General features: G+C 47.0%; 1 protein-coding gene across 15 annotated transcripts in view; it reads left to right on the top strand.

Moving 5' to 3' along the window:
* Positions 1-18,887, top strand: part of LOC116945543 (liprin-alpha-1-like) — a 273,534-nt gene extending 254,647 nt beyond the window's left edge. For 12 of the 15 annotated variants that reach the window (XM_032959931.2, XM_076069404.1, XM_076069405.1 and 9 more), the window contains 7 exons: positions 3,851-4,026; positions 5,142-5,239; positions 6,580-6,755; positions 9,842-9,910; positions 10,684-10,861; positions 14,961-15,054; positions 17,337-18,887. In XM_032959931.2, coding sequence (XP_032815822.2) covers positions 3,851-4,026; positions 5,142-5,239; positions 6,580-6,755; positions 9,842-9,910; positions 10,684-10,861; positions 14,961-15,019 — 756 coding nt within the window. In that variant the 3' untranslated portion in view covers positions 15,020-15,054; positions 17,337-18,887. The remainder of the gene's footprint in view (positions 1-3,850; positions 4,027-5,141; positions 5,240-6,579; positions 6,756-9,841; positions 9,911-10,683; positions 10,862-14,960; positions 15,055-17,336) is intronic. The other 3 variants (XM_032959941.2, XM_032959938.2, XM_076069407.1) reach the window with 1 other exon arrangement.
* Positions 18,888-27,032: the final 8,145 nt, after the last annotated feature.

Here is a 27,032-nt window from a genome sequence, read left to right as displayed (position 1 = left end):
AAAGATGTAATTTACACCCAAAAAAAGTTTTGACGTGGTGCCCATCTCTTGTTTACATCCCTGAGCCAATGGTGGAAATTCCATATTCCTATGGTGGGGGCGACAACCGCTATGGGCCGAGTCAACAACCCCCTCCCCTCTTAACCAGGATTTGAACTCATAACCCTTCAATTGTGAAGCCGCTGGCTCTCACGCTGGCTCTCACGCTGGCTCTCACGCTGGTTCTTCCGCCAGCTCTCCCACTTGCTCTCACACTTGGTCTCCCACTCTTCCACTGGCTCTCACGCTGGCTCTCACACTGGCTCTCACACTTCCACTGGCTCTCACACTGGCTCTCACGCTGGCTCTCACACTGGCTCTCACACTTCCACTGGCTCTCACACTGGCTCTCACACTGGCTCTCACACTGGCTCTTCCACTTCCACTGGCTCTCACACTTGCTCTCCCACTCTTGCACTGGCTCTCACACTGGCTCTCACACTGGCTCTCACACTGGCTCTCACACTGGCTCTCACACTGGCTCTCCCACTGGTCCTCCCACTGGCTCTCACACTTTCACTGGCTCTCACACTGGCTCTCACACTCTCACGCTGGCTCTCACACTGGCGCTCACACTCTTCCACTGGCTCTCACACTGGCTCTCACACTGGCTCTCACGCTGGCTCTCACACTGGCTCTCCCACTGGTCCTCCCACTGGCTCTCACACTTCCACTGGCTCTCACACTGGCTCTCACACTCTCACGCTGGCTCTCACACTGGCTCTCACACTCTTCCACTGGCTCTCACACTGGCTCTCACACTGGCTCTCACGCTGGCTCTCACACTGGCTCTCCCACTGGTCCTCCCACTGGCTCTCACACTTCCACTGGCTCTCACACTGGCTCTCACACTCTCACGCTGGCTCTAACACTGGCTCTCACACTGGCTCTCACACTGGCTCTCCCACTCTTCCACTGGCTCTCACACTGGCTCTCACGCTGGCTCTCACGCTGGCTCTCACACTGGCTCTCACGCTGGCTCTCACGCTGGCTCTCACACTGGCTCTCACGCTGGCCCTCACACTCTCACACTGGCTCTCACACTGGCTCTCACACTGACCCTCACGCTGGCTCTCACACTGGCCCTCACACTCTCACACTGGCTCTCACACTCACACTGGCCCTCACACTCTCCCACTGGCTCTCACGCTGGCTCTCACGCTGGCTCTCACGCTGGCTCTCACGCTGGCTCTCACACTGGCTCTCACACTGGCTCTCACACTGGCTCTCACACTCTCCCACTGGCTCTCACACTGGCTCTCCCACTGGCTCTCATGCTTGCTCTCACACTCTTCCACTGGCTCTCACACTGGCTCTCACACTCTCACACTGGCTCTCACACTGGCTCTCACACTCTCCGACTGGCTCTCACACTGGCTCTCACACTCTTCCACTGGCTCTCACACTGGCTCTCACGCTTGCTCTGTGGCTTTCTCTCCCGCTTGCTCTCCCGCTGAGCGACCTGGTTGGCTCTGCTGAGAGATGAATGAGCCATGTGTGCAGAACAAACAGATCGGTGTAACGAGCCGCGTCGGTGCACGATCGTGCCGGGGCATGGAGAACAACTCGATACGTTTGAAGTCAATGAGCAAGCTCGATGCAAATCCTCGACGCTATGTTCGTAGATGAACTCAGCATTCGAGATCACATAATTGTATATTATGGATGTTTAACTTGCTTTGCACCGGACGTTGCCAACCATGCCAAACGGAGGTGCGGGGGAAGGACAACAAACTAAACACCAAAAAAGCAGTTCTAAAGAAATTAGTCTTCAATCTCGATTTAAAAGTGCATAGCTTCATTGACTTCCTAATAATCTAACAATTACCGGCATTTGCTACAGTGCAAAGCGTTGGTGATTTAAAAGTGAGTTATAAATTAGTTGTCTTCCAATAGAGGAGCTCATTTGTTGTGCACGATTCATTACAATGCATGAAGATTGTTTTTTTTAGGAGTCTGCTACGTTCACCGGTGAGCTAAGGCAGACGTGAACCCTCATTATATTGCTGCTTCTGCTGCCGCTGCTGCTACTGCCATTGCGTTGGCAGCGGTGCACAAGTGCAATGAATAACATCTCAACACGTCCGTCGTCAATAACGCCGCGTGGGGTGGGCGGCTTTAAACTAAACAACAAATATATAACAGGTGACATTTTGGGCAATCGCCCTTCTTCATAAGCGCATAAATCTATACGTAGAAATATGATGTGCGTAAATCCAGTTGTCAGTTTAACACGTAGGCTTTCGAGACCAATATCACCGATAATTCGGGGAGGGGGGGGGGTTTGGGTTAGATCGCGTAAATATAAATGTGTCGTTAAACCCGCCACCACCCGGCACGCCAATTCGTTACAGTACTAGTACAGTTACAGTGCTAGTACAGTAACGAATTGCCGTGTTCTGTTTACGTAACAAACTTTACTCATTGGCTGTGTCGGGTGGTGGCGGGTTTAACGCCACATTTATATTTACGCGATCTAACCCAAAATAAACTGTATTATGAAATCCAGTTGTGTTCTGTGAAGAAGGACCATTTCTAGAAACACCACCTATTACATTTTTCTGCGTAATTTAAAATTATATATTACATATTAATATTTTTCCTTTTAAGGCAGTGGTTATTGATGAATGTGAGTTGTGTTAATTTTGTTCAGAAGCATTCGTGGATGATTTGCATTTTATATTGTTTTCAAAGGATAAAATAGTTTGATTATTTTTGAGAACATCTGAGACACATAAACGAGGAATAAATGTGCGTGGCTACTATGAAATTGCACCGACGTTCATCAAAGCGGAATCGTGAAACATTCACATTTAAATTTTGAATTCTTATATGAAAATGTCCGCTTACAGATGTCCATCGTCAAAGGTTACGGACCGTATAAAACATCTATTTATATCTACTGCCAGATGTATGACGTTAATTATTATTTTAAAATTATTACACAGCCAAGAAAATACAGATAACCTTTGGCAGCTAATTGTATTCATGTAAAACATATATACACATTAAATAATCCGTAAAATACTTGAAATTGCATTCGGATTTCAAAATCAAAAAGTCTAAGTGACCCCGCTCGCGCAAAAGAGTTTGGGTTGGGGCTCATCTCCAAATGAGTAAATTGTGGAAATGCACATTCCTATGGCAGGGTCAGTCCATCATAGCACAGCCACAATCTACAAAATAGCACACTCTGAGGCAGTGTAAGACATCGTCAGTGTGAGGGCCATCACACATTTGAAACCATTGGGGGTTTGGCAGTAGCACGATGATGATGATGATGATGGGGGGTGTTGTCACGTGTTGTGGATTGTCGGGGGTCGCATGTCAAGGGGCCGCACTAAAGGCCACCAGGGACCCGCCAGCGGCCCGCGGGCCTTGCAATGAAGAACACTCTTCGAGTTATCCCTTTCCCAGGCTTTCAATTTCACGATCTTCTGCTTGTGTAGCGAATTTACCCTCTGACTCCTCAGTCGTATGCCATTCAACAACATCCGCCATTCGCCGCTAAGTGGCGGTGACGTCAGCACTGCGCTTGTTGCAAGGTTACGTGCACTTTAAGGCCTCATCGATGATTATTCTATCGACGTGGTCTTCAATTGAAGGTGGAGTGGTTACCAGCCCCTGGCACCTGTCCTGAGCCCCCATTGGCCGCTGTGGTGGCTACGAGCACCATGAGGGGAAAGGCGGAGTTGAATTGGCCCTCCCTCCCACAGCACATCCACCACACACGCGCACACACACTCGCTCGCGCGCTCTTAACGGGCGACGCTAATGGCTCCCAACGCGTTGTTGCGTTGTCGCCCGGCAGACGCTGGCGTACAGCGACATGAACCACGAGTGGGTGGGCAACGAGTGGCTGCCCAGCCTGGGCCTGCCGCAGTACCGCAGCTACTTCATGGAGTGCCTGGTGGACGCACGCATGCTCGACCACCTCACCAAGAAGGACCTGCGGGGCCAGCTCAAGATGGTCGACAGCTTCCACAGGTATAGAGGAGCGCGCTGGCGCGCGTCAGGCGGCTCGGACGCGAATTCGTCGGTCGGGCGGCAGAGAGACGGACGCACCAAGTGACGGGCATGTCGGTCGGCAAGCGGGCACGGGTGGTGTCGTGCGGTTCATCGCGAACCTGGCGCAGGCAATTAAATCGTGCCGCCTCTGTCCGATTTTCCTCCCCCGCACTCTTCGAAGCCCGGTGCCTAGCCCCCCCCCCCCCCTCCTCTTGCCCCTGGGCGCTGGTGCAGGTGCACCGCCTGCACTCTCCATTGCTACATCACGAAGCGGACAGGCAGGCAGGTGGGAGCAGACTTCCAAGAGATGTGACGTGCGGAGCAAATGTTCACATGTCGTTCCATTTCAGATGTTTGATTTGGACTCCCGTACGAATGCCCAAGGCTCAGTGAAACAATCCAAATTCTCGTAAAAATCAAGGGCTGTTTGATTAAATGCCTAGTTAGCGTGTTTCTGTCAGATTTTGAAGAGTGAAATAATTTAATATTGTTCTTTATATCCCTTTAAAAAAAATAATGAGGTGGAATTTCAGTGCGAGTGGTGGTGTAGTCATTAGTACCCTGGGCTGTGATCTCTGTGGCACCGGGTTCAGTTTCTCACCACATACAAACACCGGTTGTGATTGGTGTTAGAATGCGGCGGCACCTCTCCTAGGTAGACTCGGCCTAAACAATATGCCCACTACGTAATATGGCGAGCCACGGTCTATACTGGGGTGACAGACACTGGCCACATCCCTTTGAGTGCCCAACCAGCCTTATTCATCGGTGCTCTCAAGCAGAACTTTTCCAGACAGCTTGTGTACCTTAAAAGAGGAGCACTGTTTGCTTCTCACTCTTAAACAAAGACATGCCACGTGGTTGGCAGCAGAGAGCAGTGCAGCAAGATTCCATTGTCGTACTGCACTCTCTGCTCACACATCTGCACTCGCCAATTGTAAACCCCCACAGTGGCCGGTCCGGTGAAGTATGGTCAAGTAACCCCCCACGACCGGCACGGATTGTGGATGCCCTCGTCCAGCAGTGGAGTGACACAAGGGGATGTACGTGGACATGCATTTGCTAACAAAAAAAGTATACGCTTCATCCCACAGAACCAGTCTGCAGTATGGCATCATGTGCTTGAAGCGGTTAAACTACGATCGCCAAGAGCTGGAAAGGAAAAGAGAGGACAGTCAACATGAAATACAAGGTGTGTGAATTACACTTTGCAAACAGTGCGCGTGTACCTACGTAGCGTATCTAAACGACTCCGTGCACCAGGTTTTTGTGCCCCTGCAGCCTCAAGCTCCCAAATTCCTTGGAGGCTCAACCAAGACACTTTCAAATAGCCACGCCCACCCCACCACCAGTACCCAACTCGCACAATGAGAAGCCTCTATCGTTCTGCACCTTGCCTCGCTCTACCAACCCCCATCCACTACTCGGGTTGCAACCCTGTGGCTCTTATCGTGAGACAAGCATGGGGCCAGAACGTTTTAAACCGGGGGCAAAATCCAGATTTTCACAAATGCTTCAGGACACTGGGATAGACTTTCTGAAACTGTCATGCCCAGCCCAGGATTTGTTTGTGCTACTTTACTGCAGCCTTTGATGTGCCATTGGCTGTAGATTAGATTAAAAGGCTTCTGTGGTAGAGAACTCCAATTTGAGTGTTAATTAGAGTTCAGCGTCATCTCATGCTGGTATGGGGTGGATCCCTCATAGTGGAATCTGCCAACATTCGAAGTAAGTTTGTAGATGGGGGCCAATGACTCGGCATATGGGGCCACGATTCATATGCTGCATAGGAAGTGGATTAATCAATGTTTATAATTAAAATTTCAATTTGTCTTGAGCTATCTACACAAGATCAGACATCCCCTTTAATAAAAAATGTCACCTAAAGAGTGATCCAATATGGACCAAAGTTTAGCATCAAGTACTGTTGCCATTGTGGATTTATCCTATTGAAAATGGGACAAATTGTTTAAAGGGCTGCCAAAAAACTCGGGAGACCTAAATCAGTGCTCGTTGAACCCGCATTTTTGTCCCAGCCTCCGCTGGCTGAGGTGCGCCCCCTTGGCCGAGCCCTTATCCAATCCCTCTCGTTAAGAGCACCAAGGTGGCGAGATGTTTACGACCTTGCCCGGTATACAGGAGGTCGTGGGTTCGATGCCGACTCTCCTGGTCCTCTGGTTTTCCCCTCCACGTTTAGAAACATGCGTTTAAAGTATTTGGCTGCAATAAATTCCCACATGATAAGCCACAGGTCGGTCCTGAAAAAGAGCTCTATAGCTCAGTGGGCCTTACCTGGTAAAATAGTTGCACTGTGTCATCGTAGCCTATGGAAATTGCTGCATCCTGTGTGCCTGGCACGAGCGCTGCTGTTAGCTTGCTGCTCGAATGCTTCCAAAGACGAATGCTTGTCGGCGAGCATTACGAGATCTGCGCACGCGTGCGGTATTTTCTCACTTGTTTTTACGAATGCGCAATCGACGCGAAGCCTGACTCGTGTATCTCACAAAGCTCTCTACTCTCCTTGTCTCTTAGACGTGGTGGTGTGGAGCAACGAGCGGGTGGTTCGCTGGGTGCAGGCTGTGGGACTCAGGGAGTACGCCAACAGCCTGATCGAGAGCGGGATCCACGGTGCCTTGCTAGCCCTGGACGAGAGCTTTGACCACACGAGCCTGGCACTGGCCCTGCAGATCCCGACGCAGAACACGCAGGTTGGACGGAGGCGAATGTGACCCTCCGCACATCGAACGTTCGTTCCAGCGAGCGCACTCAAACCGGCAGAGCAGTTTTAGATATTCACCAGAACACTCCTGAAGCCGTCCACTGCCTCGCCAAGCTCCACATGTCGCCTCTAGCCCTCTTCCTTCTCAATCCTCTCCCTGTCTCTCTCTCTCTCTTTCGCTGTCCCTCCTTCTCCCTGTACCCAATCTCGTGTGTTTCGGTCCTTCTCCCTCCGTGCACCCCTCCGTTGGAATAAACTTCCCCTGCACATTAACCCTTTCCCATTCCGATGACGTACGTGTACATTGTCGGAACGGAACCGGAAGAAAAACTAAAATAAAATAACTTTACCGGTACCGAGGCTCCCACAAGGCCATGCGGGAGGGCGTGTGGTGCAAGCTTTCATAGAGGGTGGTCGTGTCGCTACAGTTCTCTGTGGTGAGTACAGTAGAATGTCTTTAAAAAACACTGGTGTTTTGTCTCTCAAAATAAAATTGACGCAAACTGCTTGCGCGTTCCGAGATTCAGCGGTGAACGGGGCCCACCCTGCAAATTACAGACGTCTCGGAATAGGGAAGGGTTAAGCAGTCTCCATGCCTAGCCTCTTTCCTTACCTGTCTTACAGCTTACCTCTTCTCTTTTGCCCACTCTCTTCCTCTTCCCTCCCTTCGCCCCGCCACTCCTTCCTCCCGTCCCTCCTCTACCTTTTCGTGATCCCTAAGTACCCTCTGTCGCTGTCACTCATTCCTCGATCCGTGCATGCTCTTGGAATCTAAATGATTCTACTCTTGTCAGCGCTTTTTTTTTTTTAAACTATGCCAAGCGCCATGAGTGAAGGCGCTCTATGAATATGAAATAAGACGATGAGAGTCGCCGATCACTTCTGCGCCTTACTAGAGAATAAGAAGACATGAACTCGAAAAAGGTTCCCCGTCAGTTGACACTGTGACAGCTACAACGGGCTGAATGGACATGCATACAGTGTGGCCTATTTGGTACGCTCATTCACTGAGCCAGTGGGTAACGGGTTATTGGTTCCATTCGTTTTATCCATTTTTGTATTCATCTCGCATAATAGATAATTTCCCAAATTGAGCCGTTTGCTACAGAGTGAGCATTACAACTCTCGCCATTGGTGTCCAGTATCGTCTGTTCCTTTCCCACAAATTAGGAAATGGCTCGCCACAAAATTTGCGATAACTGAACTTAATTGTCGTGCCTTGTTTACTTGCACAATACCGAATACTTCTCTTGCAAAATCCGTATAATATCTACATGGGCTGACTCGTTTGTAAATAAAGCTGGTCATTAGATTAACTTGGGACAGTTGTGTGGCGTTTCTAAGTCACTGAGATTCTGTTTAAGAGCGAATCACTCATTACAAACAAGGCAAGGGCAAATGCTCAAATTCAGACACCCTGAAAAAATTCAGACACCCTAGTTTAGTTGCATTCAAATGGGTATTGCAGGATGTATTGCACATGAAACAATATGTTTGGCCGATCAACAGATCTCCCTACATCTGTCCCATCTCATCAAATTTCAGAAGCTAAGCTGGGCTGATGCCGGTTAATTCTTGGATAGGTGACCACCAGTATGGGCCGTGTGTTGAAGTCATGAGGCTGCGAGGAGGTTACAGGATGGCAGTTATGAGGACCACTCATGTTCGTATGTTTTCTTTTCGTTCTCCGGATATCCTCCCACATTACCAAATACCCATAGCCGGTATTGGCCAAAAATCCCATTGTGGCGCCCTCCCAATGAAGAATCTTGAGACTCACTGAAGCTTTCGTTGTTTTTGGTATTTAATTGGCATTGTTTTTGGATTCCGTCCCTGACTGGGATCGCGTAAGGGAATGTGGAGCTGTCCTACCAGACAGTCTCGTCCCTTCACCTGATGAAGGCCGCTTGTGTTGTGGCCGAAACGTCGTGAGAATATTATTGTGTTATTTTATTTTATCAATTTATTATTTTATTCTCATTCTACGTGACTTTACCGAAAGAACCAAAGAAAATGTGGAGCATGTACAGACAGCTAGACCACTGTGAGGGTCACGTGCAGGTTCCGATTGGGCCGTCCACCCAAGAGCTTGAGCCTAGGTTTATCGGTTTCCACGCCACTCTGCCCTGACATGAAGGATGAGTCTCTCGAGCAGCTAAGATGCCCTCGCAAGATTCTCATTCTGCCCACCGTTGGCTCTCTTGCTGAGGATTATAAAAAGCATAAATAGAGTCGATATTAAAGAAACCTGTGTCAACACAAAATACAACAATTGTTCCCGTTAATTAAATGTGTCAGCAGCACCATGTTTTTTTGTAAGAGAACGTGGCATTCTTACGTGCTGTCATTTGGTGTAAACAACGACTGTTGTGGCTTACGAGGTGTTGATTCAGCTGCTTCTTCTCATATGTTTAGGTAAACAATTATCAAAATATTCTGTGAGGAAGAACACCTCAAAATGTTTTTTTCTTAAAACCTTTTAACTCTTGGGCTATCTAATAAAAACACTATATCCGAACTGATATGAAGTAAAGCAACCAATGTGGCTGAATTAATTGGTCTAAACATGTCGATTGTCTGTAATAAACTCCTGTCATTTCATTATCCCATTCTAACACAGGTAAAGGTCTAATGGCACAGCCCTGGAATTTCTTACTCACACCACTCCTAGCAGAGAGGAGCGACTCTACTACAGAGCACCTCAGAATAAATTCGTCGTTGGCCTACTCTTCCACGCTGGCTAGACGAGTGTAATGTTTAAACTACGGGTATTTGTTGCGTGCAGGAACATTTTTAGAATCGGCAATGCGCACGCGGTGTCTGACCAGCATGGAAGAGGAGACCAAATACCCTGCAGATGGGCTCTCTAGAACTCCCTCTTGCACAGGCCTTTCTGTCACCAAACTATAGCAAGGCTGCTCTTTTACATTCTTAACCTCGTAGATATTGTTGCGTTGCGAGTGCGCACGTTGTGATACACGTCCCGGACGGGTTGTATACACGGGGGGGGGGGGGGGGGGGAGCAGCTGTCTTGCTCGCGCGTGACTTCATTTGACTCGTGCGTTCTGCGTGCAGGCAAGGCAAGTGCTGGAACGCGAATACAACAACCTGCTGGCGTTGGGAACAGATCGGAGGTTGGACGATGTGAGTATCGCGTTGGTCGTACGTATGTCCGTACGTTTACACCGCACGTAGCCAACCGTGCTAATGGGAGATGCGGGGGAAGGGCAACAAACTGCACACACGGCCAGGAAGTACACTGCTAAGTCGATGGTGCCCTCTCCTCGTGGGAAAATTCTTCCCACAATGCAATATAATTTTACTGTTTACGTAAACGTTTTAAAAATGTAAATCTCATCAGGCCCCACGGTGTGAAGTGAAGTCTCTCCGTCCCTTGTTGTTGACTCTCTCTCTCTGGCCTTTTTATTTATGGACATCTGGACATGTCTATAGCTCATCGGATTCCTCCAGTCTAAATTAAGATTCTGATTATGTGCTATTAAGAAGAACCATTGCCTGAAACGTTGCCTATTCTATCCCGACCCTGATGCCTGCTGTATATTTGGAGTTTGCATGTCTCCTCCCCGTGGTCGCGTGGCATTTTTCCCCTGGCTGCTCCAATTTTTCCCTCCACATTTCTAAACGTGCGTTTAGAGCATTTGTCTGCGATGAATTTCCACGTAATGGGTCACCCACTTCGTTGAGCTATCGCTTGTGGCCAGGTCACTTTTTCTGAGAAAGAGAGCCACACAGCTCGGTGGGCTTTACCTTGTAGTTGACCGACTGAAGGTTGTTTGCCGCGTATGGCACTCGGCGGCGCACGGTCGCAACGCACCGGCCATCGCCGCCGCGGTGACGGATGGCGGAGAGCGGCGGCTCGGGGAGCTGAGGGTCGCCGCGTGCCGTGGCGCGTGCAGGGCACCGAGAAGGGCTTCCAGCGCACGCCGTCGTGGCGGAAACGCTTCCAGCCGCGCGAGGTGCGCGGCGCCGTCGGCATGGGCCTGGGCTCGTCTGAGACGCTGCCCGCCAGCTTCCGCGTCCCGCAAGGCGTCACGCCGTCCCCCACCATGCAGCCCAAGCGCATCCAGCAGGACGGTGAGCGTGGGCGCGGAGCGAGAGGGGGGGGGGGGGTGGGCGGCGGCGGCCGGGGCGGGGTGTGCTTTGGTTGTCGCCCTGGGCAGAAGGCGACCGTTGGCGTTGGAGGTCCATTCGTTCTCTTGACCCTTTGCGTGCCGATGACGGAGGTGTACGTTATCAGTTTTTTCTGCCAATTCCATTCCGATGATGTACATTCCGACGACGCGCTCGTTTAAATTTCGATTTAAAGCTTTCGTGACTGCAAGGATTCATCTTCTGTGGTTCTTTCGGTAAAATCACGTAGAATGAGAATAAAATAATAAATTAATAAAATAAAATAACACAATAAAATTATCACGACATTTCGGCCACAACACAAGTGGCCTTCATCAGGTGATAGTCTCGTCCCTTCACCTGATGAAGGCCACTTGTGTTGTAGCCGAAACGTCGTGAGAATTTTATTGTGTTATGTTATTTTATTAATTTATTATTTTATTCTCATTCTCCGTGACTTTACTGAAAGAACCAAAAAAAATGTGCTTGTTTGTACGTGTACGGAACCGGAAGAAATACTAAAATAAAATAAAACTTTATCGGTACTGAGCCTCCCACAAGGCCATGCGGGCGGGCTTGTAGCACAGTTTGGCACCAGCTATCACAGAGTGTGGTCATGTCGCTACAGTTATCTGCGGTGAGTACAATGTCTTTAAAAACAACGGCGCTACGCCTCTAAATAAAATGAACGCTAAGCCCCTTGCACGTTCCGAGATTCAGCGGTGAATGGCACCCACCCTGCAGTTTGAAGTCGTTTCGGAACGCAAAAGGATTATGGACCAAATTATGGGCTGTCTATTAAACCACTGTAGTCTGGGCTCCTTCAACAGAGGAGGCGTAGCAAAACTACATGAACTCTCTCCGGAAACCCACTCATGTAGAGCAGACCCCGACATTGGCGTTTAGCTCCTGAACATATTGCCACACGCTCGGATAGAGATATAGTCAGAATTCGATTAGCGTATGTCATGATATGCAAATTAAAGCGATAAAACACCATACAATACAATGCAGTTTCCGTGCAATACAACATCGAAATGAGACCCTGTCAAGCAACAGGTGGTTTGTTTTGTCGAATAGAGGTAGTCAGTCGTGGGCCTGGACTTGGGACAGGGAGTCGACAGCACGGACGGCTGGGGGGGAATGGAGCTCCCGACTAGGGGGCCAGTAGAGAAGAATGAAGAGTGTTTTTTGTCCCGACACATTTATCACCTCAGTTCTCGCGGCACTGAAAGACATCGTGTATTGAAGACCAATGTGACTAATGTCGGATTTAAGTTAAGCATGTGGTTTAACTTGACATCAGCATTTCTCATAAAGTGTGCATAAACCACACGCGGTAGAGTACATGCAATTGCTGTAGAAGACCGAGTGCCTGCCTCATTGCTTAATTCCCATCCTGTGACGTGCTGTTATATTTCATTGTGTCCACCGTTTGCTTTCGCTTCGCTGCCTTACTAACAATCACCCCGCCGATTAAAAATGGCACGGAGAGTAAATGAAAGTTCACTCAGAGCTATTAGCTATTGAACACCGCTCTGTCTCATGAATAGTTCATCTCACAACGCTCACGACCTTGCCGACACCGGCCATCAATTCCGTGGTGAATGCACGCTGCAAAAGAGGTGTGAAAAAGAAACAACGGGGGTTTATGTATATATTTTTGTAATATATAATTATTCATTTCCTTATTTTATCAGGTCAGGTTATCTAGTTCTATTTCAGAAGCGACTTGTCCACAAATGACAGCTCAACGGTAGTGGCTTATCATGTGGAAATTTACAGCAGCCCAAATACTCTAAACGCACGTTGATTCCAAATGTGCCTAGGGGGAAACCCGAGGACCCGGAGAAAAATACACGCCACCACAAGGGAGAGAGAACATGCAAACTATAAACATACAAGCGTCGGAGTCGGGATAGAACCCACGCTCTCCTGTATCCCAGGCGAGGGAGTTAGAACATCTCCCCACCACGAAGGGCAGAATATTTTGAGTGCAGAATAGGGTTCAGGATGAATGACGCACGGCTGCCTTTGATACATGAACCAACTCTGCTAAAGTAAGATTTCCAGGCGCCAAGCGTCTGAGTGGGTCGATCCACTTCCCCAGCATGCAATGCTTCACGGTACACCCATAGGTTTTATATTTTTTTATTTTATGAGTCTTTGCTTTCATTTATGTAATTGTATGATTAGAAATGTTCACATCTTTTTCCCGGCTCTTTGCAAGGCAAGGGTTGGTGAATCACATAAATGTGTGAACTCCTTGCACTGTTTTTGCTGCGACGTAAACAAATATGAATACAAGCAATGCTTTGAAGTTCAATTTACGGACGTTTTAATTTCGGAATAGATTCGGAGTTGCGTAGGAGGCAGACTATACTTTTTTTTGTCCATTGACATCTAATTTCATTTATTTCGTCAGTTTTAGATAATCTGATGAGTTATTCTGATCACCTACTCTATTTGTGTGCGGAATTTTGCAGTCTTGGCTTCTTCCGGTATCGGCACGCTCACAGAAAAACACACCACTGTCTTTAAAATCCATACAGCAAGCCGTTGAATAAATAAAAGGCCTGTTAATGTGTGTGCATGATAACAATGCACATTTGTGGCGGAACATACGGGCCAGATGCCACACTAGATCATCAAAGGCCACTGCGAGTAATTTTAACATTTTATTTATGTTCACATTTCGTGCATTATCTAGGCACAGGTATAATTTGCATTCGTGCACTCCATCAGTCACGTAAGCACTACCGCAGGTGCCCTGCGGCTATGGCGACATTGTTTTTATATATCATGAGCGTATCCCAGCTTCTGTCATGTTGTTGCTCGTAATTTTCCACGCCCGATTCATGCAGTGTCCACATTTGTGTGAGGCGGACAGTGATAGTACATATACGTGCGTGAGCATCGACAAATAATAGCGCGCAAAATGCTGCATGTGTGGACGGTTTAACACGTGGGATTGCACGCGGCTGCGATGAAATATTTACCACGATTTGTTGTGGGTTTGTTAAAACGCATTCATCAGATTACTCTGCTCGTTACTTCAAAAAAGAAAATGACAGGCATTTAAAGTGTTTTTTTCAATGATTGTCAGTATTATTATAATCGTTATTTTATTCAAGTCATTGCAATATTTTTTTGTAATTCGCCACATCTTTATTTTAACATTGGCCTGCAACGCAACAATATAGTCGGATAATGATTTGGGCAGTGGGCTAAAAATGTATTGGACCTTTGAATCGTTAGCCTGCTATTTATTTTTACTGACAATGGTGGTATATTTCTTAGATTTTTTTGCAAATAGGCGATTTTATTTCACGTGAATAGCATTCAACGTAGCCCAAAGCAAGTTCTCAACACAACAATAATTATCTCGCTATGAATGCACTTACTAAAGGCTGCGTTGTTGGTTGTGTGTGTTTTAAAAAAATTATCCTAACAATACTGACATTGCTGCTTTCCTCACAAGCAGGCGCTGGCTCTGACAAGGCATTAACTTCGCCTAATTGCTGCCAAAATCCTTCCAACTTGTCGGCTAAATCGAAACCCCCGCGAAAGCTATCATCGTTTCACGTCTGCGACGATACCTTTCGAACGTGCCGGAATGAATAAGAGCGCCTTGGCGCGAAAAAAATTACGCGCGTATCTTCAAAGCGATTTCGAGATGCGCCCGCTCATTCAAAGTTCTCCAAATGTCACACGGGACCCCCGCCGCCACATTCGCGAGAGAAGCCTCTCGATGGCCCTCCGACTTGTCACAGCCGGCGCCTCGCACGTGCCTGCGATGTTATCTGCCGACGTCTAATGCCGCCTCACGCTTCTGCTTACCACGAAACTAATCATGGCTTCGCATGGTGCGGTGGTGTGCGCGCGTGTGTGTGCGCTGCTGTTGTTGTTGTTGTCTGCGTGCACGTCTGCCTGTGCTTCCACACCCCTTCTCCCACGGCCGCCTGTCTGAACGCCCGTCTGCTGGTCATGGCCTCGCTTGCCCACCCCACCCCCACCACATCATCCCCCACCGCCCCCTCCCCTGCCGTCTCGCTTGGCTCAGGTGGCCCCCTGTTTGGGTCTCAGCGTCTAGACAACACGGTGCGGACGTACTCTTGCTAGCCGCGCACCGGCTTACCCGGCCGGACGCGGGCGCGGTGAGTATCCCGGCGGCGTAGGGGTGGGACGGTGCTTTGTGCTCGCGTTGCTTGCTCCGTTTGCTTGGGCAGGCGTTGGGGAAACGGGGAGGGGGGGAGGAGGGTTAATCTGCGTTGGAACGAGGTTTTGCCACCTCTCGGGTAGAAGATGGTCAGGGGGCGTGTGATGGGGATAAAACATTGTTCTGTGATTCTGCATTGTGGCAGTGGTGCGCGAAGCACAGATAACAAAACTCCAAAACTTTTGTCCGTGAGAGCTTGTTTATAGCAGACGGCTGTTATGAAAAAGGGTAATTTCCTGAAATATCGCATATCAAACATAGCTTTTTTTGTAAGGGCCATGTCGCAAGAATAATATCTGACTATAGCGGAAGAGGGGAGAACCACAAGTTAACGCGTCGTCTTGAGTGGTGCATTATTCGGCGATTGACAAAAAGCAGAACTTTGATTTAAAGCTTTCGTGACTGCAGGGATTCATATTCTTGGTTCTTTCGGTAAAGTCACGTGACTTTACCGAAAGAACCAAGAATATAAAAAGCAGAACTTAAAATGTCCAAGGAAGACTCACAAATTTCCCTACAACAGCCACGTCAATAAGGAGACATTGCTCGGAATGCCAGGACAAGGTGGCAACCTTAGTTGGAGTACACGAATTGCCCGATGATGCTGGATGTAATTACCAGCGAAACGTCATACTCAAACTGTAAATGTTGTGGATTCACTCTTCAACACACCGGTGGGCTAAAGTAGTGAACTATTTGTCTTTTGTCAACGTGACACTTTTTTGCTGATTGGCCGTGTCGGGTGGTGGAGGGTTACGACACATTTATAAATAACGCGATCTAACCCAAAAACCTTTATTATGGATAATATTGGTCGCGAAAGCCTGCGTGTTAAACTGACGCGATCACTTTCATGGATTCGCCTTCTCTTGGTGCGCCAGCACACCTGGCCACGGCCCATTCACGGTTATCTTCCTGTGCGATCGGAGTTTAAACACCCACGCCTCCATCCTCAGAAGCATTCACTGTGAAAACCTAATTTCCACATCGACCCAGAGCATCCTCCCCGGTTGTGTTGAGTCAATGACATTGGTTGTACGCCACGATGATATTGCCTCTCAGGGAAGACAATGGCACAGAAATAAGTGACATTGATGGTGAATTGTTTACACGTTATGCCCCCCCCCCCCCCCCCCCAGCAAGCGACCCATTAGCCCCAGGCTACAGCCCGCGAACTACGTTTGAATTGGACACAATTTACCAAACAAATCGCAGTTTGCCCAACCATAACAGCGGCCAGTCAAATGTGACTTTCAATTATAATTTTTTTCGCTACACACTTAAAATGTTGCTAACTTTTATACAGGGTCAATTCGAGGTCAAGGTGTTTGCATCATTTTTTTAGGAAAATTCAGTTCTTGTAAAATGAAAACAGTTTCAAGTTAACGAGTCAACGAGCATTTGTCATGCATCGAATGCAGAGCTTGCAACGCAACACTCACTCGTGCTATGAGAATGCAGCATCATCAAGCCGTGTTCATTGAAGGCAACGCCAATGCAATTCGTGCACGCGTTTTTTTGTGTTTAGCTTGTTGTCCTTCGCCTGCACCTCCGATTAGCACGGTTGGCTACTTACGGTGCGAAAGAAGTTCAGCGTGCATACATACCAGTTGCCCCCTTGTCAAAAATTGCATCGATGTGTTATTCCGTGATGTTTGACGTGAGATGAGGTTTAGAGCCTGTGGAGTCATAATGTCCAGGGATACCTGAGATAAATGCAATCGGTATAAATGCAATGAAACAGTTGAAAAACAAGAGGAATTATATATTTAGGATTGTTTGACTAACCTGTTCAAAACAGCACAGTATCATAATGCGTGTGTGTTGGACTTCTTTCAGATCTTACGTAGCCAACCGCGCAAATACGGCGGCTGAATTTTTTGTTTAATCGGCCATGATCTTTAGCCACTGCTGGATGAAGGCCTCCCCAGGCTACAACACTGTCCATCTTTATCACAACAAAAATGAATGTGGTCCTCTGCCTCTGCTCTTAGTGAGAGCTCTTCGCTAGAGCATTCGCCCCCTTCCCCCCCCAAACCGGTATACACGCTCTTTCACTTACAAAGGCAGCGTTAGTCACGTGTTTTCATTTGGATCGCGCACCGTTCGATAGTCTGTCCCGGTTGTCCTCGCTAAAATGTCTTTGCCATTCGCAGACGCGCGCAAAATCTTCGCACTTCGTCCTCTTGATCTTGTTCTTCCCCTCTCTCCGCCCGACAGTTTACCCGCATTACTTCTACCGATGAACGCGGAAGGACTCGGGCGACAGCGCGAAAGTCCGCCACACTATGCAACGAGCATAGAGGAGTCGGGAGCAACGGAATGTACGCCGTGCCACAGCGAAGCCGGACTGGCCTCGTGATGAAAACAAACAAAACCTTCCACATGCCACACAAATGCTATTTTGTGATATTAACGTGTAAGCTATACGGATTAACACATGGGGGAGGGGGGGGGGAACTGCAAAGATAAGATTTTTTATAGATAATAAAAAAAATGAATGAAAAAAACCCTCAAATAAAAAAAAACGAAATATTTGAGTTTAATATATTTATACAGCTGTTATGTACATGATAGTAGATGGTGCTTTCTTATGATACATTTCTGTTTGTTGGACATTCTGTCACGGATCGCTATTTTGCTTTTTTTTTTACGTTTGTCCTTAGTTACGTGTCACGCTATTTCGTGAATTTTATGCAAATGTAGCCTTTTCTGTTTTTTTATTTCCAATACTGTATACTACTACAAAGTCTAATAATGTAAACTAATATTATTTTGCTAGATTATTATTATTTTTGCTAGTCCCATGAGATTTGTGTAATATAGATGTGTGTGTGTGTGTATATGCAGGAGCAGAGCTGTGAGGTGTGGGGGAATCGTGATCTGGTCTAGATATCAAACAGACTTGGCGAAAGTTGTGTGTGCCCCACGTTGCTTCCGGGGGAGGTTTTTTTTGGTTTCCTTCCCTCTTTTGTGACGCAAAAGAGAGGAGTGTACTTGTCACCTCGCCTGGAACACGTACCCACAACGACAAAAGGCTGTTCCTGCCTACGTGCGGGCACGCGCCGTCTGCTCGTACGAGCTAACGTGTGGAACATCTGCCGACTCTTTTGTCGAACGGTACTCATCGCCCGAACATTTGCGCGACCTCGTCTCAAGTTGGGGGGGGGGTGGGAACGCGGTCGTCACGGCGATTCGCCGCCGCAGCGAGCCCGCGACGGAGGATTTCGTTGCAGCAAGCGACCGGCTATAGCGCTAAAGCGAAAAGCGGCATGCTGACCACTTTGCCTCCGCTTGACGCCCCAGGGCCCCTCGCTCTTCTAGGTTTTGACCCCGAATGCTTCGGGCACGTGTCGAACCCATTCTTCGTGACCCCCACCACCCACCAGCCCGTCGTGTTCGCGTCCGCCCCGCGCGTACGTACGTGGGGCGGGCATGCGAATCTTTTTTTACGAGACCCTCTCACGGCCACATATCGTGCTGCAGTAGGACTCTGGCATTGAACTTGGGAGTTGGCAAGTGTGGATAAAATAATGTATTCACATGTACGTGTTTTGTGTGTGTGTGTGTACACGCATACAATTTTAAAAATGCTTAACGGTACAAAATGCAGCCACATACGGTGGATGAATTCCCCCCTGCCCTTCTGTAGAAGCCCCTGTGTATGTCTGATCAATTTTCAGAATGTATAAAGCTGGGCAAGTGTACATAAATGCTCATTGTTTTTTTTTGTTAAAGAATGTAAAATACACGAACAGAGCAAACTGACAAGTGGTGCTGGTGGTGTTTGTTTATTATTCACCTGAATTTATACTGAAAGTAATTCCAATGTATTTCCGGGTTGTTTTGCGCGTTTTTTCGAGGTGATTTCTGACGTTAGACACCATGAGCCGGGGAGTTTCTTGGTTTTCCTGAACTTAACGCTAGCCGTGGGTTTTGACCCGAAGCTAAAGACGCTCGCAGGACATGGAGCAAAACGTCGGACATCATGCCGAACAACGCATGGCACAACCCGGAAACACGTCGGGGCACTGTACGACACAACCGTGAAATTCACCCCTTTATTAAGAAGGAATGTTCAAACTCCGCTCTGATGGGTTAACAAACCTGCTTGTTGTGCTTTAATACGGGCACCTTTCCATCGGTTATATTTCCTTACTTTCTAAAAGTAATTCCAGTGTTCGGCCTGGCCAAAGACCCTTCATATGGCTCTGAAAATTTAATAAAGTAATAAAACAATCAAGAGATCGTTAGTAGCTACCAATCGTCTCCATGACTTATTGGTATCCAGCTTTTCAACGAAATGTAAAGAACATCTGAATGTTAGACGACGCATGAAAACCCTCAGGAAAATTAATTAAATGTTACAAAAACGTTCTTAACGTTTGCCAAACCCGTAACAAAATACATGCGAAGTTGTGATTCAACGTGAATTCCTATTACAGACGCCAGTCTTGACATTTTTCTTTTCGTTTTGTGGAGCGCTCACTTATTCTGCTTGACAGCCCTAAGGCCCTGGGCATTATTGTGGCCCATTGAGCATTACATTCATCCAGGTGTGGTGGCTTTTGTGGAATCCCATGTAATTCCTGCACCTAAGCTGCCTGAGCAAAGTTCACTGACTGTGTAATAGGGTAAGTATATCCTTCATTCATGCAGTACGTTCATGAGTTGTGGCCAAAACACGTTTTTTTTACAATGGGATTTTATTCCCCTTAGAATTACACTAAATTCATGTCAGGCGGATTTAAAGCACACGTTACATGTTAATCATAAAACAGAGCAAGATGGTTGGTACGCTTTATTTTGTAGAGTATGAACCTTCTGATTTTTTTTTTATTGTTGAGAAGGCTTAGGATAAATACAAGGATTACCAAAGAAATGGAAGGGACTAAAATCCATGCAAAAAATGTATTTACTTGCACAGAAGTGCAAATCTAACATACTAATCCACTTTTTGATTTAAAGCTTTCGTGACTGCAGGGATTCATATTCTTGGTTCTTTCGGTAAAGTCACGTAGAAGGGAAATAATAAAATAATACAAATAAAACTACAATTTTCACGACGTTTCGATTGCAACACTAGCAATCATCATCAGGTGTGAAAACCACAGCAAGAAAATGTGAAAAAAATGCCACTTTTCAAAATGTATTGCTGTGCTTTTCACACCTGAAATGATGATTGCTTGTGTTGCAATCGAAACGTCGTGATAATTTTATTGTTTTGTATTATTTTATTATTTCTCTTCTACGTGACTTTACCGAAAGAACCAAGAATATACTAATCCACGTTAAAATTAAGGATTTGATATTTAATTACTCAAACTACACTACTCTCTGGATTATGAGACGCGTTCCACCCGCCCTCCACTCCTATATTTTCATTAAAAAGTTGAGGGTGCAGGTGTGTGCATGTGTGCGTGTGGCCAAATTTGTTTGTGTTTGTTGGCACCGGGCACTTTCTGGGTTATCTTTAATGTGGAGAATACAGTATCTAGAAAATCGGTGACTCCCTGATCAAAGGAACATTGCATGATGCTCGTTTCAATTTCTCGTCTTCATCCAGTGACGTCAATTTCACATCCCTATGGGCGCCGCGGTTGCGAGATGTTGACTATCTCGCCCGTTATGCAGGAGGTCGTGGGTTCGATCCCGATCCTGACGCCTGTCGCGTTAACTTTTCTCTGGGTCCTCCGGTTTTTCCCTCCACATTTACAAACACGCGTTTTAGAGTGTTTGCTACACATTTCCACGTGGTAAGTCACTTCGTTGGGTTATCATTTGTGGCCAGGGTCGCTTCTGAAAAAAAAAGAGCTACTGTATGTAGCTCAGTGGGCCTTACCTGGTAAAAACAAAAAAAATTGTTTAATTTATAGAGTCCATTCTCTCCACTCGGACAACCACTGGTTTGGGATATTTCGCAAATCAATACTCAAAATCCTGGCCGGAATTTGAACTGGCAATGTGCCCTTTGCACGAGCCTTGAATTATAAACCACAGTATTATTACCACATGGGTCAGCTTCATCAATGTACGTTTAAGCTTTAAAAGTTTTACATTCTCAATGTCAAGCTCAAACACCCATTGGTAGGCATCAAGAGCGGCTGCATCGACAAACAATTTGTTTTCACACTAAATCAATGGAGAATGACCACCCCCCCCCCCCCCCTTTTTCCCCGTACTGAATAGGACTGTCTGTTCTGATCTATGGGCATGGCTGGGGGGGGGGCTATCTGGGCAATTAATCAGTCGGACATATCCCATGCCAGATGAGGTCTCGAGATTGACCACAAGTTAAGGCTTAGAAAAGGAAGCTGTAAATACAGGTTTGTGGTGGTGTGCAGTGAATGTCAAAGGATAATTATTTAAAACAGCGGTAAGTTGTGACTATCTAAACGTCCAGTTTAGGATTGCCGGTGGGATTTGTTTTTTTTATATTCCTTCTTTTGGGAAAGGTAAGGTTCTAGACAAATAGTCTGTCATTCTTTTGCCTAAAGATGGCCAACATTAATATCCTGTAGGCAAAAAAAATCATCACCAAAAAACTTTGAATATTGTCGTTTTAAGCTGTAAGTTTAATGGGAAAAAAAACATAAGAACGAATATGATAATCCTGAGAATAATATTGATCAAAATCTGACATTTATTGCAAATATGCGAGTTGCATTTTTCATGCAAATATTCAATGCCGATTAGGAGGCCTCTAACAAGTACGCCGGTGACTAAATTATCCGGAATGTTCCCGATCTTGGAAGGTAAGCAGAATTGAGCCTAGATAATTATTGAATAGGGGTGACTCATGCATAAAACAGGCTGTGGTAGATTTCAGGGCTATAGTGTGGGCAGCAGAGAGCAGTGCAGCAACATCCATTGTTGTACTGAACTTCGATGTCCCCACATCTATGTTCCCCACCTTCAACCCACAGCGATCAGCATGGTGAAATTCGATCAAATAACCCCCCATGAACCGCATCGTTTGGTGAGACAGTAATCCAGTAGTGGATTTGTATATGTCCATACACAGCAGAACAAGGCTTGTCCGTGCACACACACACAGCACATGCACAAATAAAGCATGAATGAAGAAAGAACGTGTGTGTCCACTTGGGAGTTGGCGGCGTCGTGCGACAAATCCGGCCACCCGAGTTCGATTCCCGCTCACGGTGAACACCAGTGACGATTATCTGAACCGGTCCTGGGCCTCCCCTAGGTCAACTCAGCCTCAAATGAGTACCCGATGCGATGTGTAAACATCGTCACGAGGGAGAGAAAGGCGGTCGGGCGTGGTGCTGGGCACCCACCCCCTCGTGTGCCGTTCTGCCCTTCGTAGGTGCTCGCTAACAGTACTTTCCCAGGAGTCTGTCCAGGCTATAAGGGAGGGGGCGGGGGTATCTTTGTGTGCACTTGACAGTTTTAAGTTATGGCATTTTAAGAGCTCGAAAAGGTCTTGCATAAAGAGTGCCCCAGCCTTATCAGCTGAGCAGGGGGAGTGATTCTGTGTCACGGATAGTACCCAGCCAATGCACACGCTTCAGAGCCTTGCCATTCTTACAGATAAAATAATAAAAATATAAAACAATAAATGATGTTTCCCTTCTACGTAACTTTACCGAAAGAACAAAGAATATGAATCCCTGCAGTCACGAAAGCTTTAAATCAAATTGTTACAGATGATAAGGACTAATTTTTAGTTCCATAAAATGCCAGGTCTCCGATGTCATGTTTCCAACGCTCTTGCATCGAGTTCATTTTACAGTAAAGTGCAACATTTATATATGGAACCGACACATGTATTGTGTACTAAGTGATTAAGTAGTAGGGACATTCTTTGTTTCAATTGAGTAAACATGTTCCAAATGGGCTGGCTTTGATCTGTCCGTATTTTGATTAATGTTTCGTCCATGTGTACAAGTAGCACACACACACACATACGCACGTTGGTTTGTGAGCGTGTGCTTTGCTCCCAGGGCATGAGCTGAGTTTTTTTTATTCTTGGCCATTCCTTCGCCGTTCCATTATATCACTCCATCAATTAACAATGCGAAAACCTGCACAATTTCACGCGAAAGCTCATTTTCATCTCCGCTCTCTTAAGTGTGCGCATCGCGCCAGCTTGTCAAGGACTGATTGGGTCGCCCTTAGAGGCACCTCGCCAGGGGCGCCACAGTTTTGCGTGCCGCGCGACGAGGTTTTGACTGCGCGTGGCACGAGCGTCAACGCCTTTGCCTCCCTGCGTAACGATCTTTTTTACACATCGCACCAGGCGCTCATTTGAGGCTGAGTCGACCTAGGGTGGAGGCCCAGGACCGGTTCAGACAATCGTCAACGGTGTTGGTGGCCGTGGAGGGTGGGGGGGGGGGGAGTCGAACTCGGATCGCCGGGTTCATCGCACAGCGCCACCGCTCCCGAGTGGACACGAGCATTCCATATTCATGAATGCGAGAGCTTGCCAAGGACTGATTGGGTCGGCCTTTGAGGCCCCTCGCAAGGGGGGCTCCCCTGTAGCAGCAGCAGCGCAGGCGCCGCAGCTTTGTGGGGGAGGTTTAACTTCTCGTGGCACCAGCGTCAATGCACGCAAGAGACCTCGGTGCCACTGCCGTGTGTCACTGCGGGGCTGATAGAAAGCCCCACAGAGTTGGGGAGAGAGAGAGAGCTAGCAGACTTCGACTGTCCGGCCAGTTGCATGCTCATACAGCACCGTGATTAATGGGACCTATGTCGTGCCAGAAAATGCCCTAAATAATACTGACAGATGGTGCCCTCGCGTGCATTGTCGCAGAGCTTGTCTAGCGCTGTAGTTGTGGCTGTGGTTAAGTCTCGCTGTGTCCTTTGGTTATTCCCACATGGCGATGTGGTGGCTCAGCGGCTCTCGCAATTGGAAGGTTGCGAGTTCAAGTCGTCGACGGGAGTCCAGGGTCCAGAAAATCACTACCACTTCATGGGGAAGTCAACAGTGTTTTTTTTTGTTTCCTGTATGGATAGACTCACCCCCACCATATGAATGTGGAATTTCCACCACTGGCTCAGGGCTGTAAACAGCAGATGGCCACCACATCAGCGCACCCCGCACCTCCGATGAGCACGGTTGGCTACATGCGATGCGAAAGAAGTTCAACATGCATACAATTGAGCAGGAAATCAGTTTGACCTTTTCAATGTTTTCATGACAAATCGGTTTCATAGCAAATTCGGTAAATGCAGCTCAATGGATTTGTTTTTTCCCCATAAAGATACAAGTTACGTACTTGATTTTTTTGTTTTCACAAATAAGATGTACATATTTGCTTACCATACGTTCATACGCCGCCTGCAATGAAACAATCCACCTTGCACCTGCACAGCGCTGATGTAAATCTCCCAACACCGAGATTGCGTCTGTGAAAATATCACGTGATCTGAGAACCCCCTGTATAACACTGCAATTGACTGCAACATCACTTATCCATGAATCAGTGCTCACTTCTCACAAACACCAGCGTTTGATGTTGAAACGTCTTTTGCACGCCTGCTTAACATGCAGACCAGTCTTGAATACACGCCCCGTGGATGCACGGGGTGTATGGGAATTGATGAATGTATAACTCTGAACCAGACCTATATGGATTGATCGAGAGGCTGTGATTGTGCGGAAATCCTGCTCAATCCCATCATCATCGTGTTTATAATTGATTATCATTGTTACAGTCCTTTGACAATCCACTGCTGGATGAATGCCTCCTTCTAGCGAATACCTCCTATTGGGATTGCTGAATGTACTGGTGAGTATGGGGTTGGTTGGTGGTCGTGGTAGGACAGGTTTAGATGTCACCCACCACTCGTGTCACCACTCCACAGTGCAGTGCGCCAACCACTGCACCTTTGCAGCATCGTCATCGTAATAATATGGTCAGAAAAAACGTGCAATTTCGTGCGAAAATTCCGCCAGTGGCTCTTCGCACAGATAACACGATTCCTTGCCATAGAAATGTGGAAATTCCCCCACCCAGTGGTTTCGGATGCGTGATGGAGGTGATCGCTGCTGCATGCTCACCTGCAAGCACGGGCAGCCTTTGGCCCGACTGCCTTGCTGCCGAATGCGTTGTGGACCCAAAGCTTAATTAATTGTCCCTTGTTTCAGAGCAGTGAGAACGCAATCGGCGGTGTCTGAATCTGAATTTCATGTCCCAGGGCCAGCAATGCGGAGACGGTTTGAGAAATTAATGAGGTGTGAAGAACCCTTCTGCCACAATGTGCACCCAGCCAGAGTAATTGCAATATATTTCAAAGATCATTTCCCTTGTGTGCACCGCACAAAAAAAGATTGAAAGACGAAAAATATAACGTATTTTGTTCCATTATTATGAGGGACAACAGCGCATGGTTAAGAGAGAAGGCACGCAAAACATGTTTATAAATTTTATGTCCCTCCGTTTAATGTACTGTTTCCGGTATTTATTGCAATGCATAGGGAGTGTATATAGTATTTCTATTCTAACCTCCGTAAATTTTACATCTTGGTAATTTTACGTTGAATACTGCATGTGATAACTACCGGTAATTGTTAGCATATTGGAATGATATCGTTAGCAATTATATTATCGAAGAAAATAGCACATTTTACTCGGTAATGTATTGTCATTTAATGCATTATTTCGTTTGACAAAATACCTCGATAAATGCGAACCTTTTTTTTTGGTTTACAATACACGCATTCCATCTCATCACCCCCTAGTGGACCCTTGGCTTAGCTACAGCTCATAACTTCAACAAATGTATTTCTAGATTTAAAGCTTTCGTGACTGCAAGGATTCATACTTTTTTTTTCGGTAAAGTCACGTAGGTAAAATAAAATAAATGAAAACAACTCAATTAAATCACGACGTTCCGGAGGCAACACAAGCGTCCGTCTTCAGGTGGAACAGTCACAGCAAAATTAGCTGTATCAAGTGAAGAGCTCTGAGACACCCGATATTATATACAGGTTAAGGGGGGGGGGCAGGAAGGGACGTGGCCCATTGACATGCACGCTGTAATAGAGAGAGACTCGTCTTGGATATCGCAGTAGTCGATGCTCATTGTTACGGTAGTGCACAATGTGGGTTTCTTGCCACACGTGATCGAGTAGATAATCCCCGACTCAGCCAATCATTGGCCATGGGTCAAGACAATAATCGTGGTTCCAACTCGGTTCTTGCCTAAGTCGCCGTCCATGAATGACGTCACGCACCTAGGGGGGGGGGGGGGGGGGGTCAGACATTTGTGACGATGTGTGACGAGGAGGGGAGGGGGAGAGAAATGTGACGTCACATCAAAATGCGCAACTTTAAATAAATATAGACAACACGTTCTACTTAATTAAATAGACTTTTTGATAAATGTTTTCTCCTACAACATCAGAGTGCAGCGCCGCATTAAATACGCACTACAATGACAATAGTTTAAAGCGATTTGAAGCATGTTCTTTTTTGGGGGGGGGGGGGCAGAGCTTTGTGACGTCACATGTGAGGGGGGTCTGACTTTTTGTGACGCTGTGTGACGAGGGCTGGGGGGGGGGTCAAAAATAATCCAAGATCGCGTGACGTCATTTAGGGACGGCCCCGAACCGTACATCACAGATGCCTCGTAGCCACAAGGTGGCAACAGAGCACAATGCTTCAAGAACAAGCGAGGAAGCCTTTAGAACACTAACGTCTCTTTAACCCAGCATAACCACCGTGACGTCAACACATCAACAATAATATAATAATTCCTGCCCCTTGCCAATGCACTGCATGTCCGTGTTATTCTTTATTGTCACAAATTAAACGTGTAAAAATGACGCAGTGCAAAGGACAAGACAGTTAAAAAATAAACAATATAATTTAGAATAACCATGACCTGTGGAGAATTTAGTTTATTTCTGGCATCTTCTTAATCATTTCGTGTCCGTCCACCAAA

The sequence above is a fragment of the Petromyzon marinus genome, chromosome 24 (genome assembly GCF_048934315.1).
Source record: "Petromyzon marinus isolate PM22_M1 ecotype Great Lakes invasive population chromosome 24, UKy_Petmar_22M1.pri1.0, whole genome shotgun sequence".
Lineage (NCBI taxonomy): Eukaryota > Metazoa > Chordata > Hyperoartia > Petromyzontiformes > Petromyzontidae > Petromyzon > Petromyzon marinus.
This window is presented reverse-complemented; position numbering and strand designations above follow the sequence as displayed.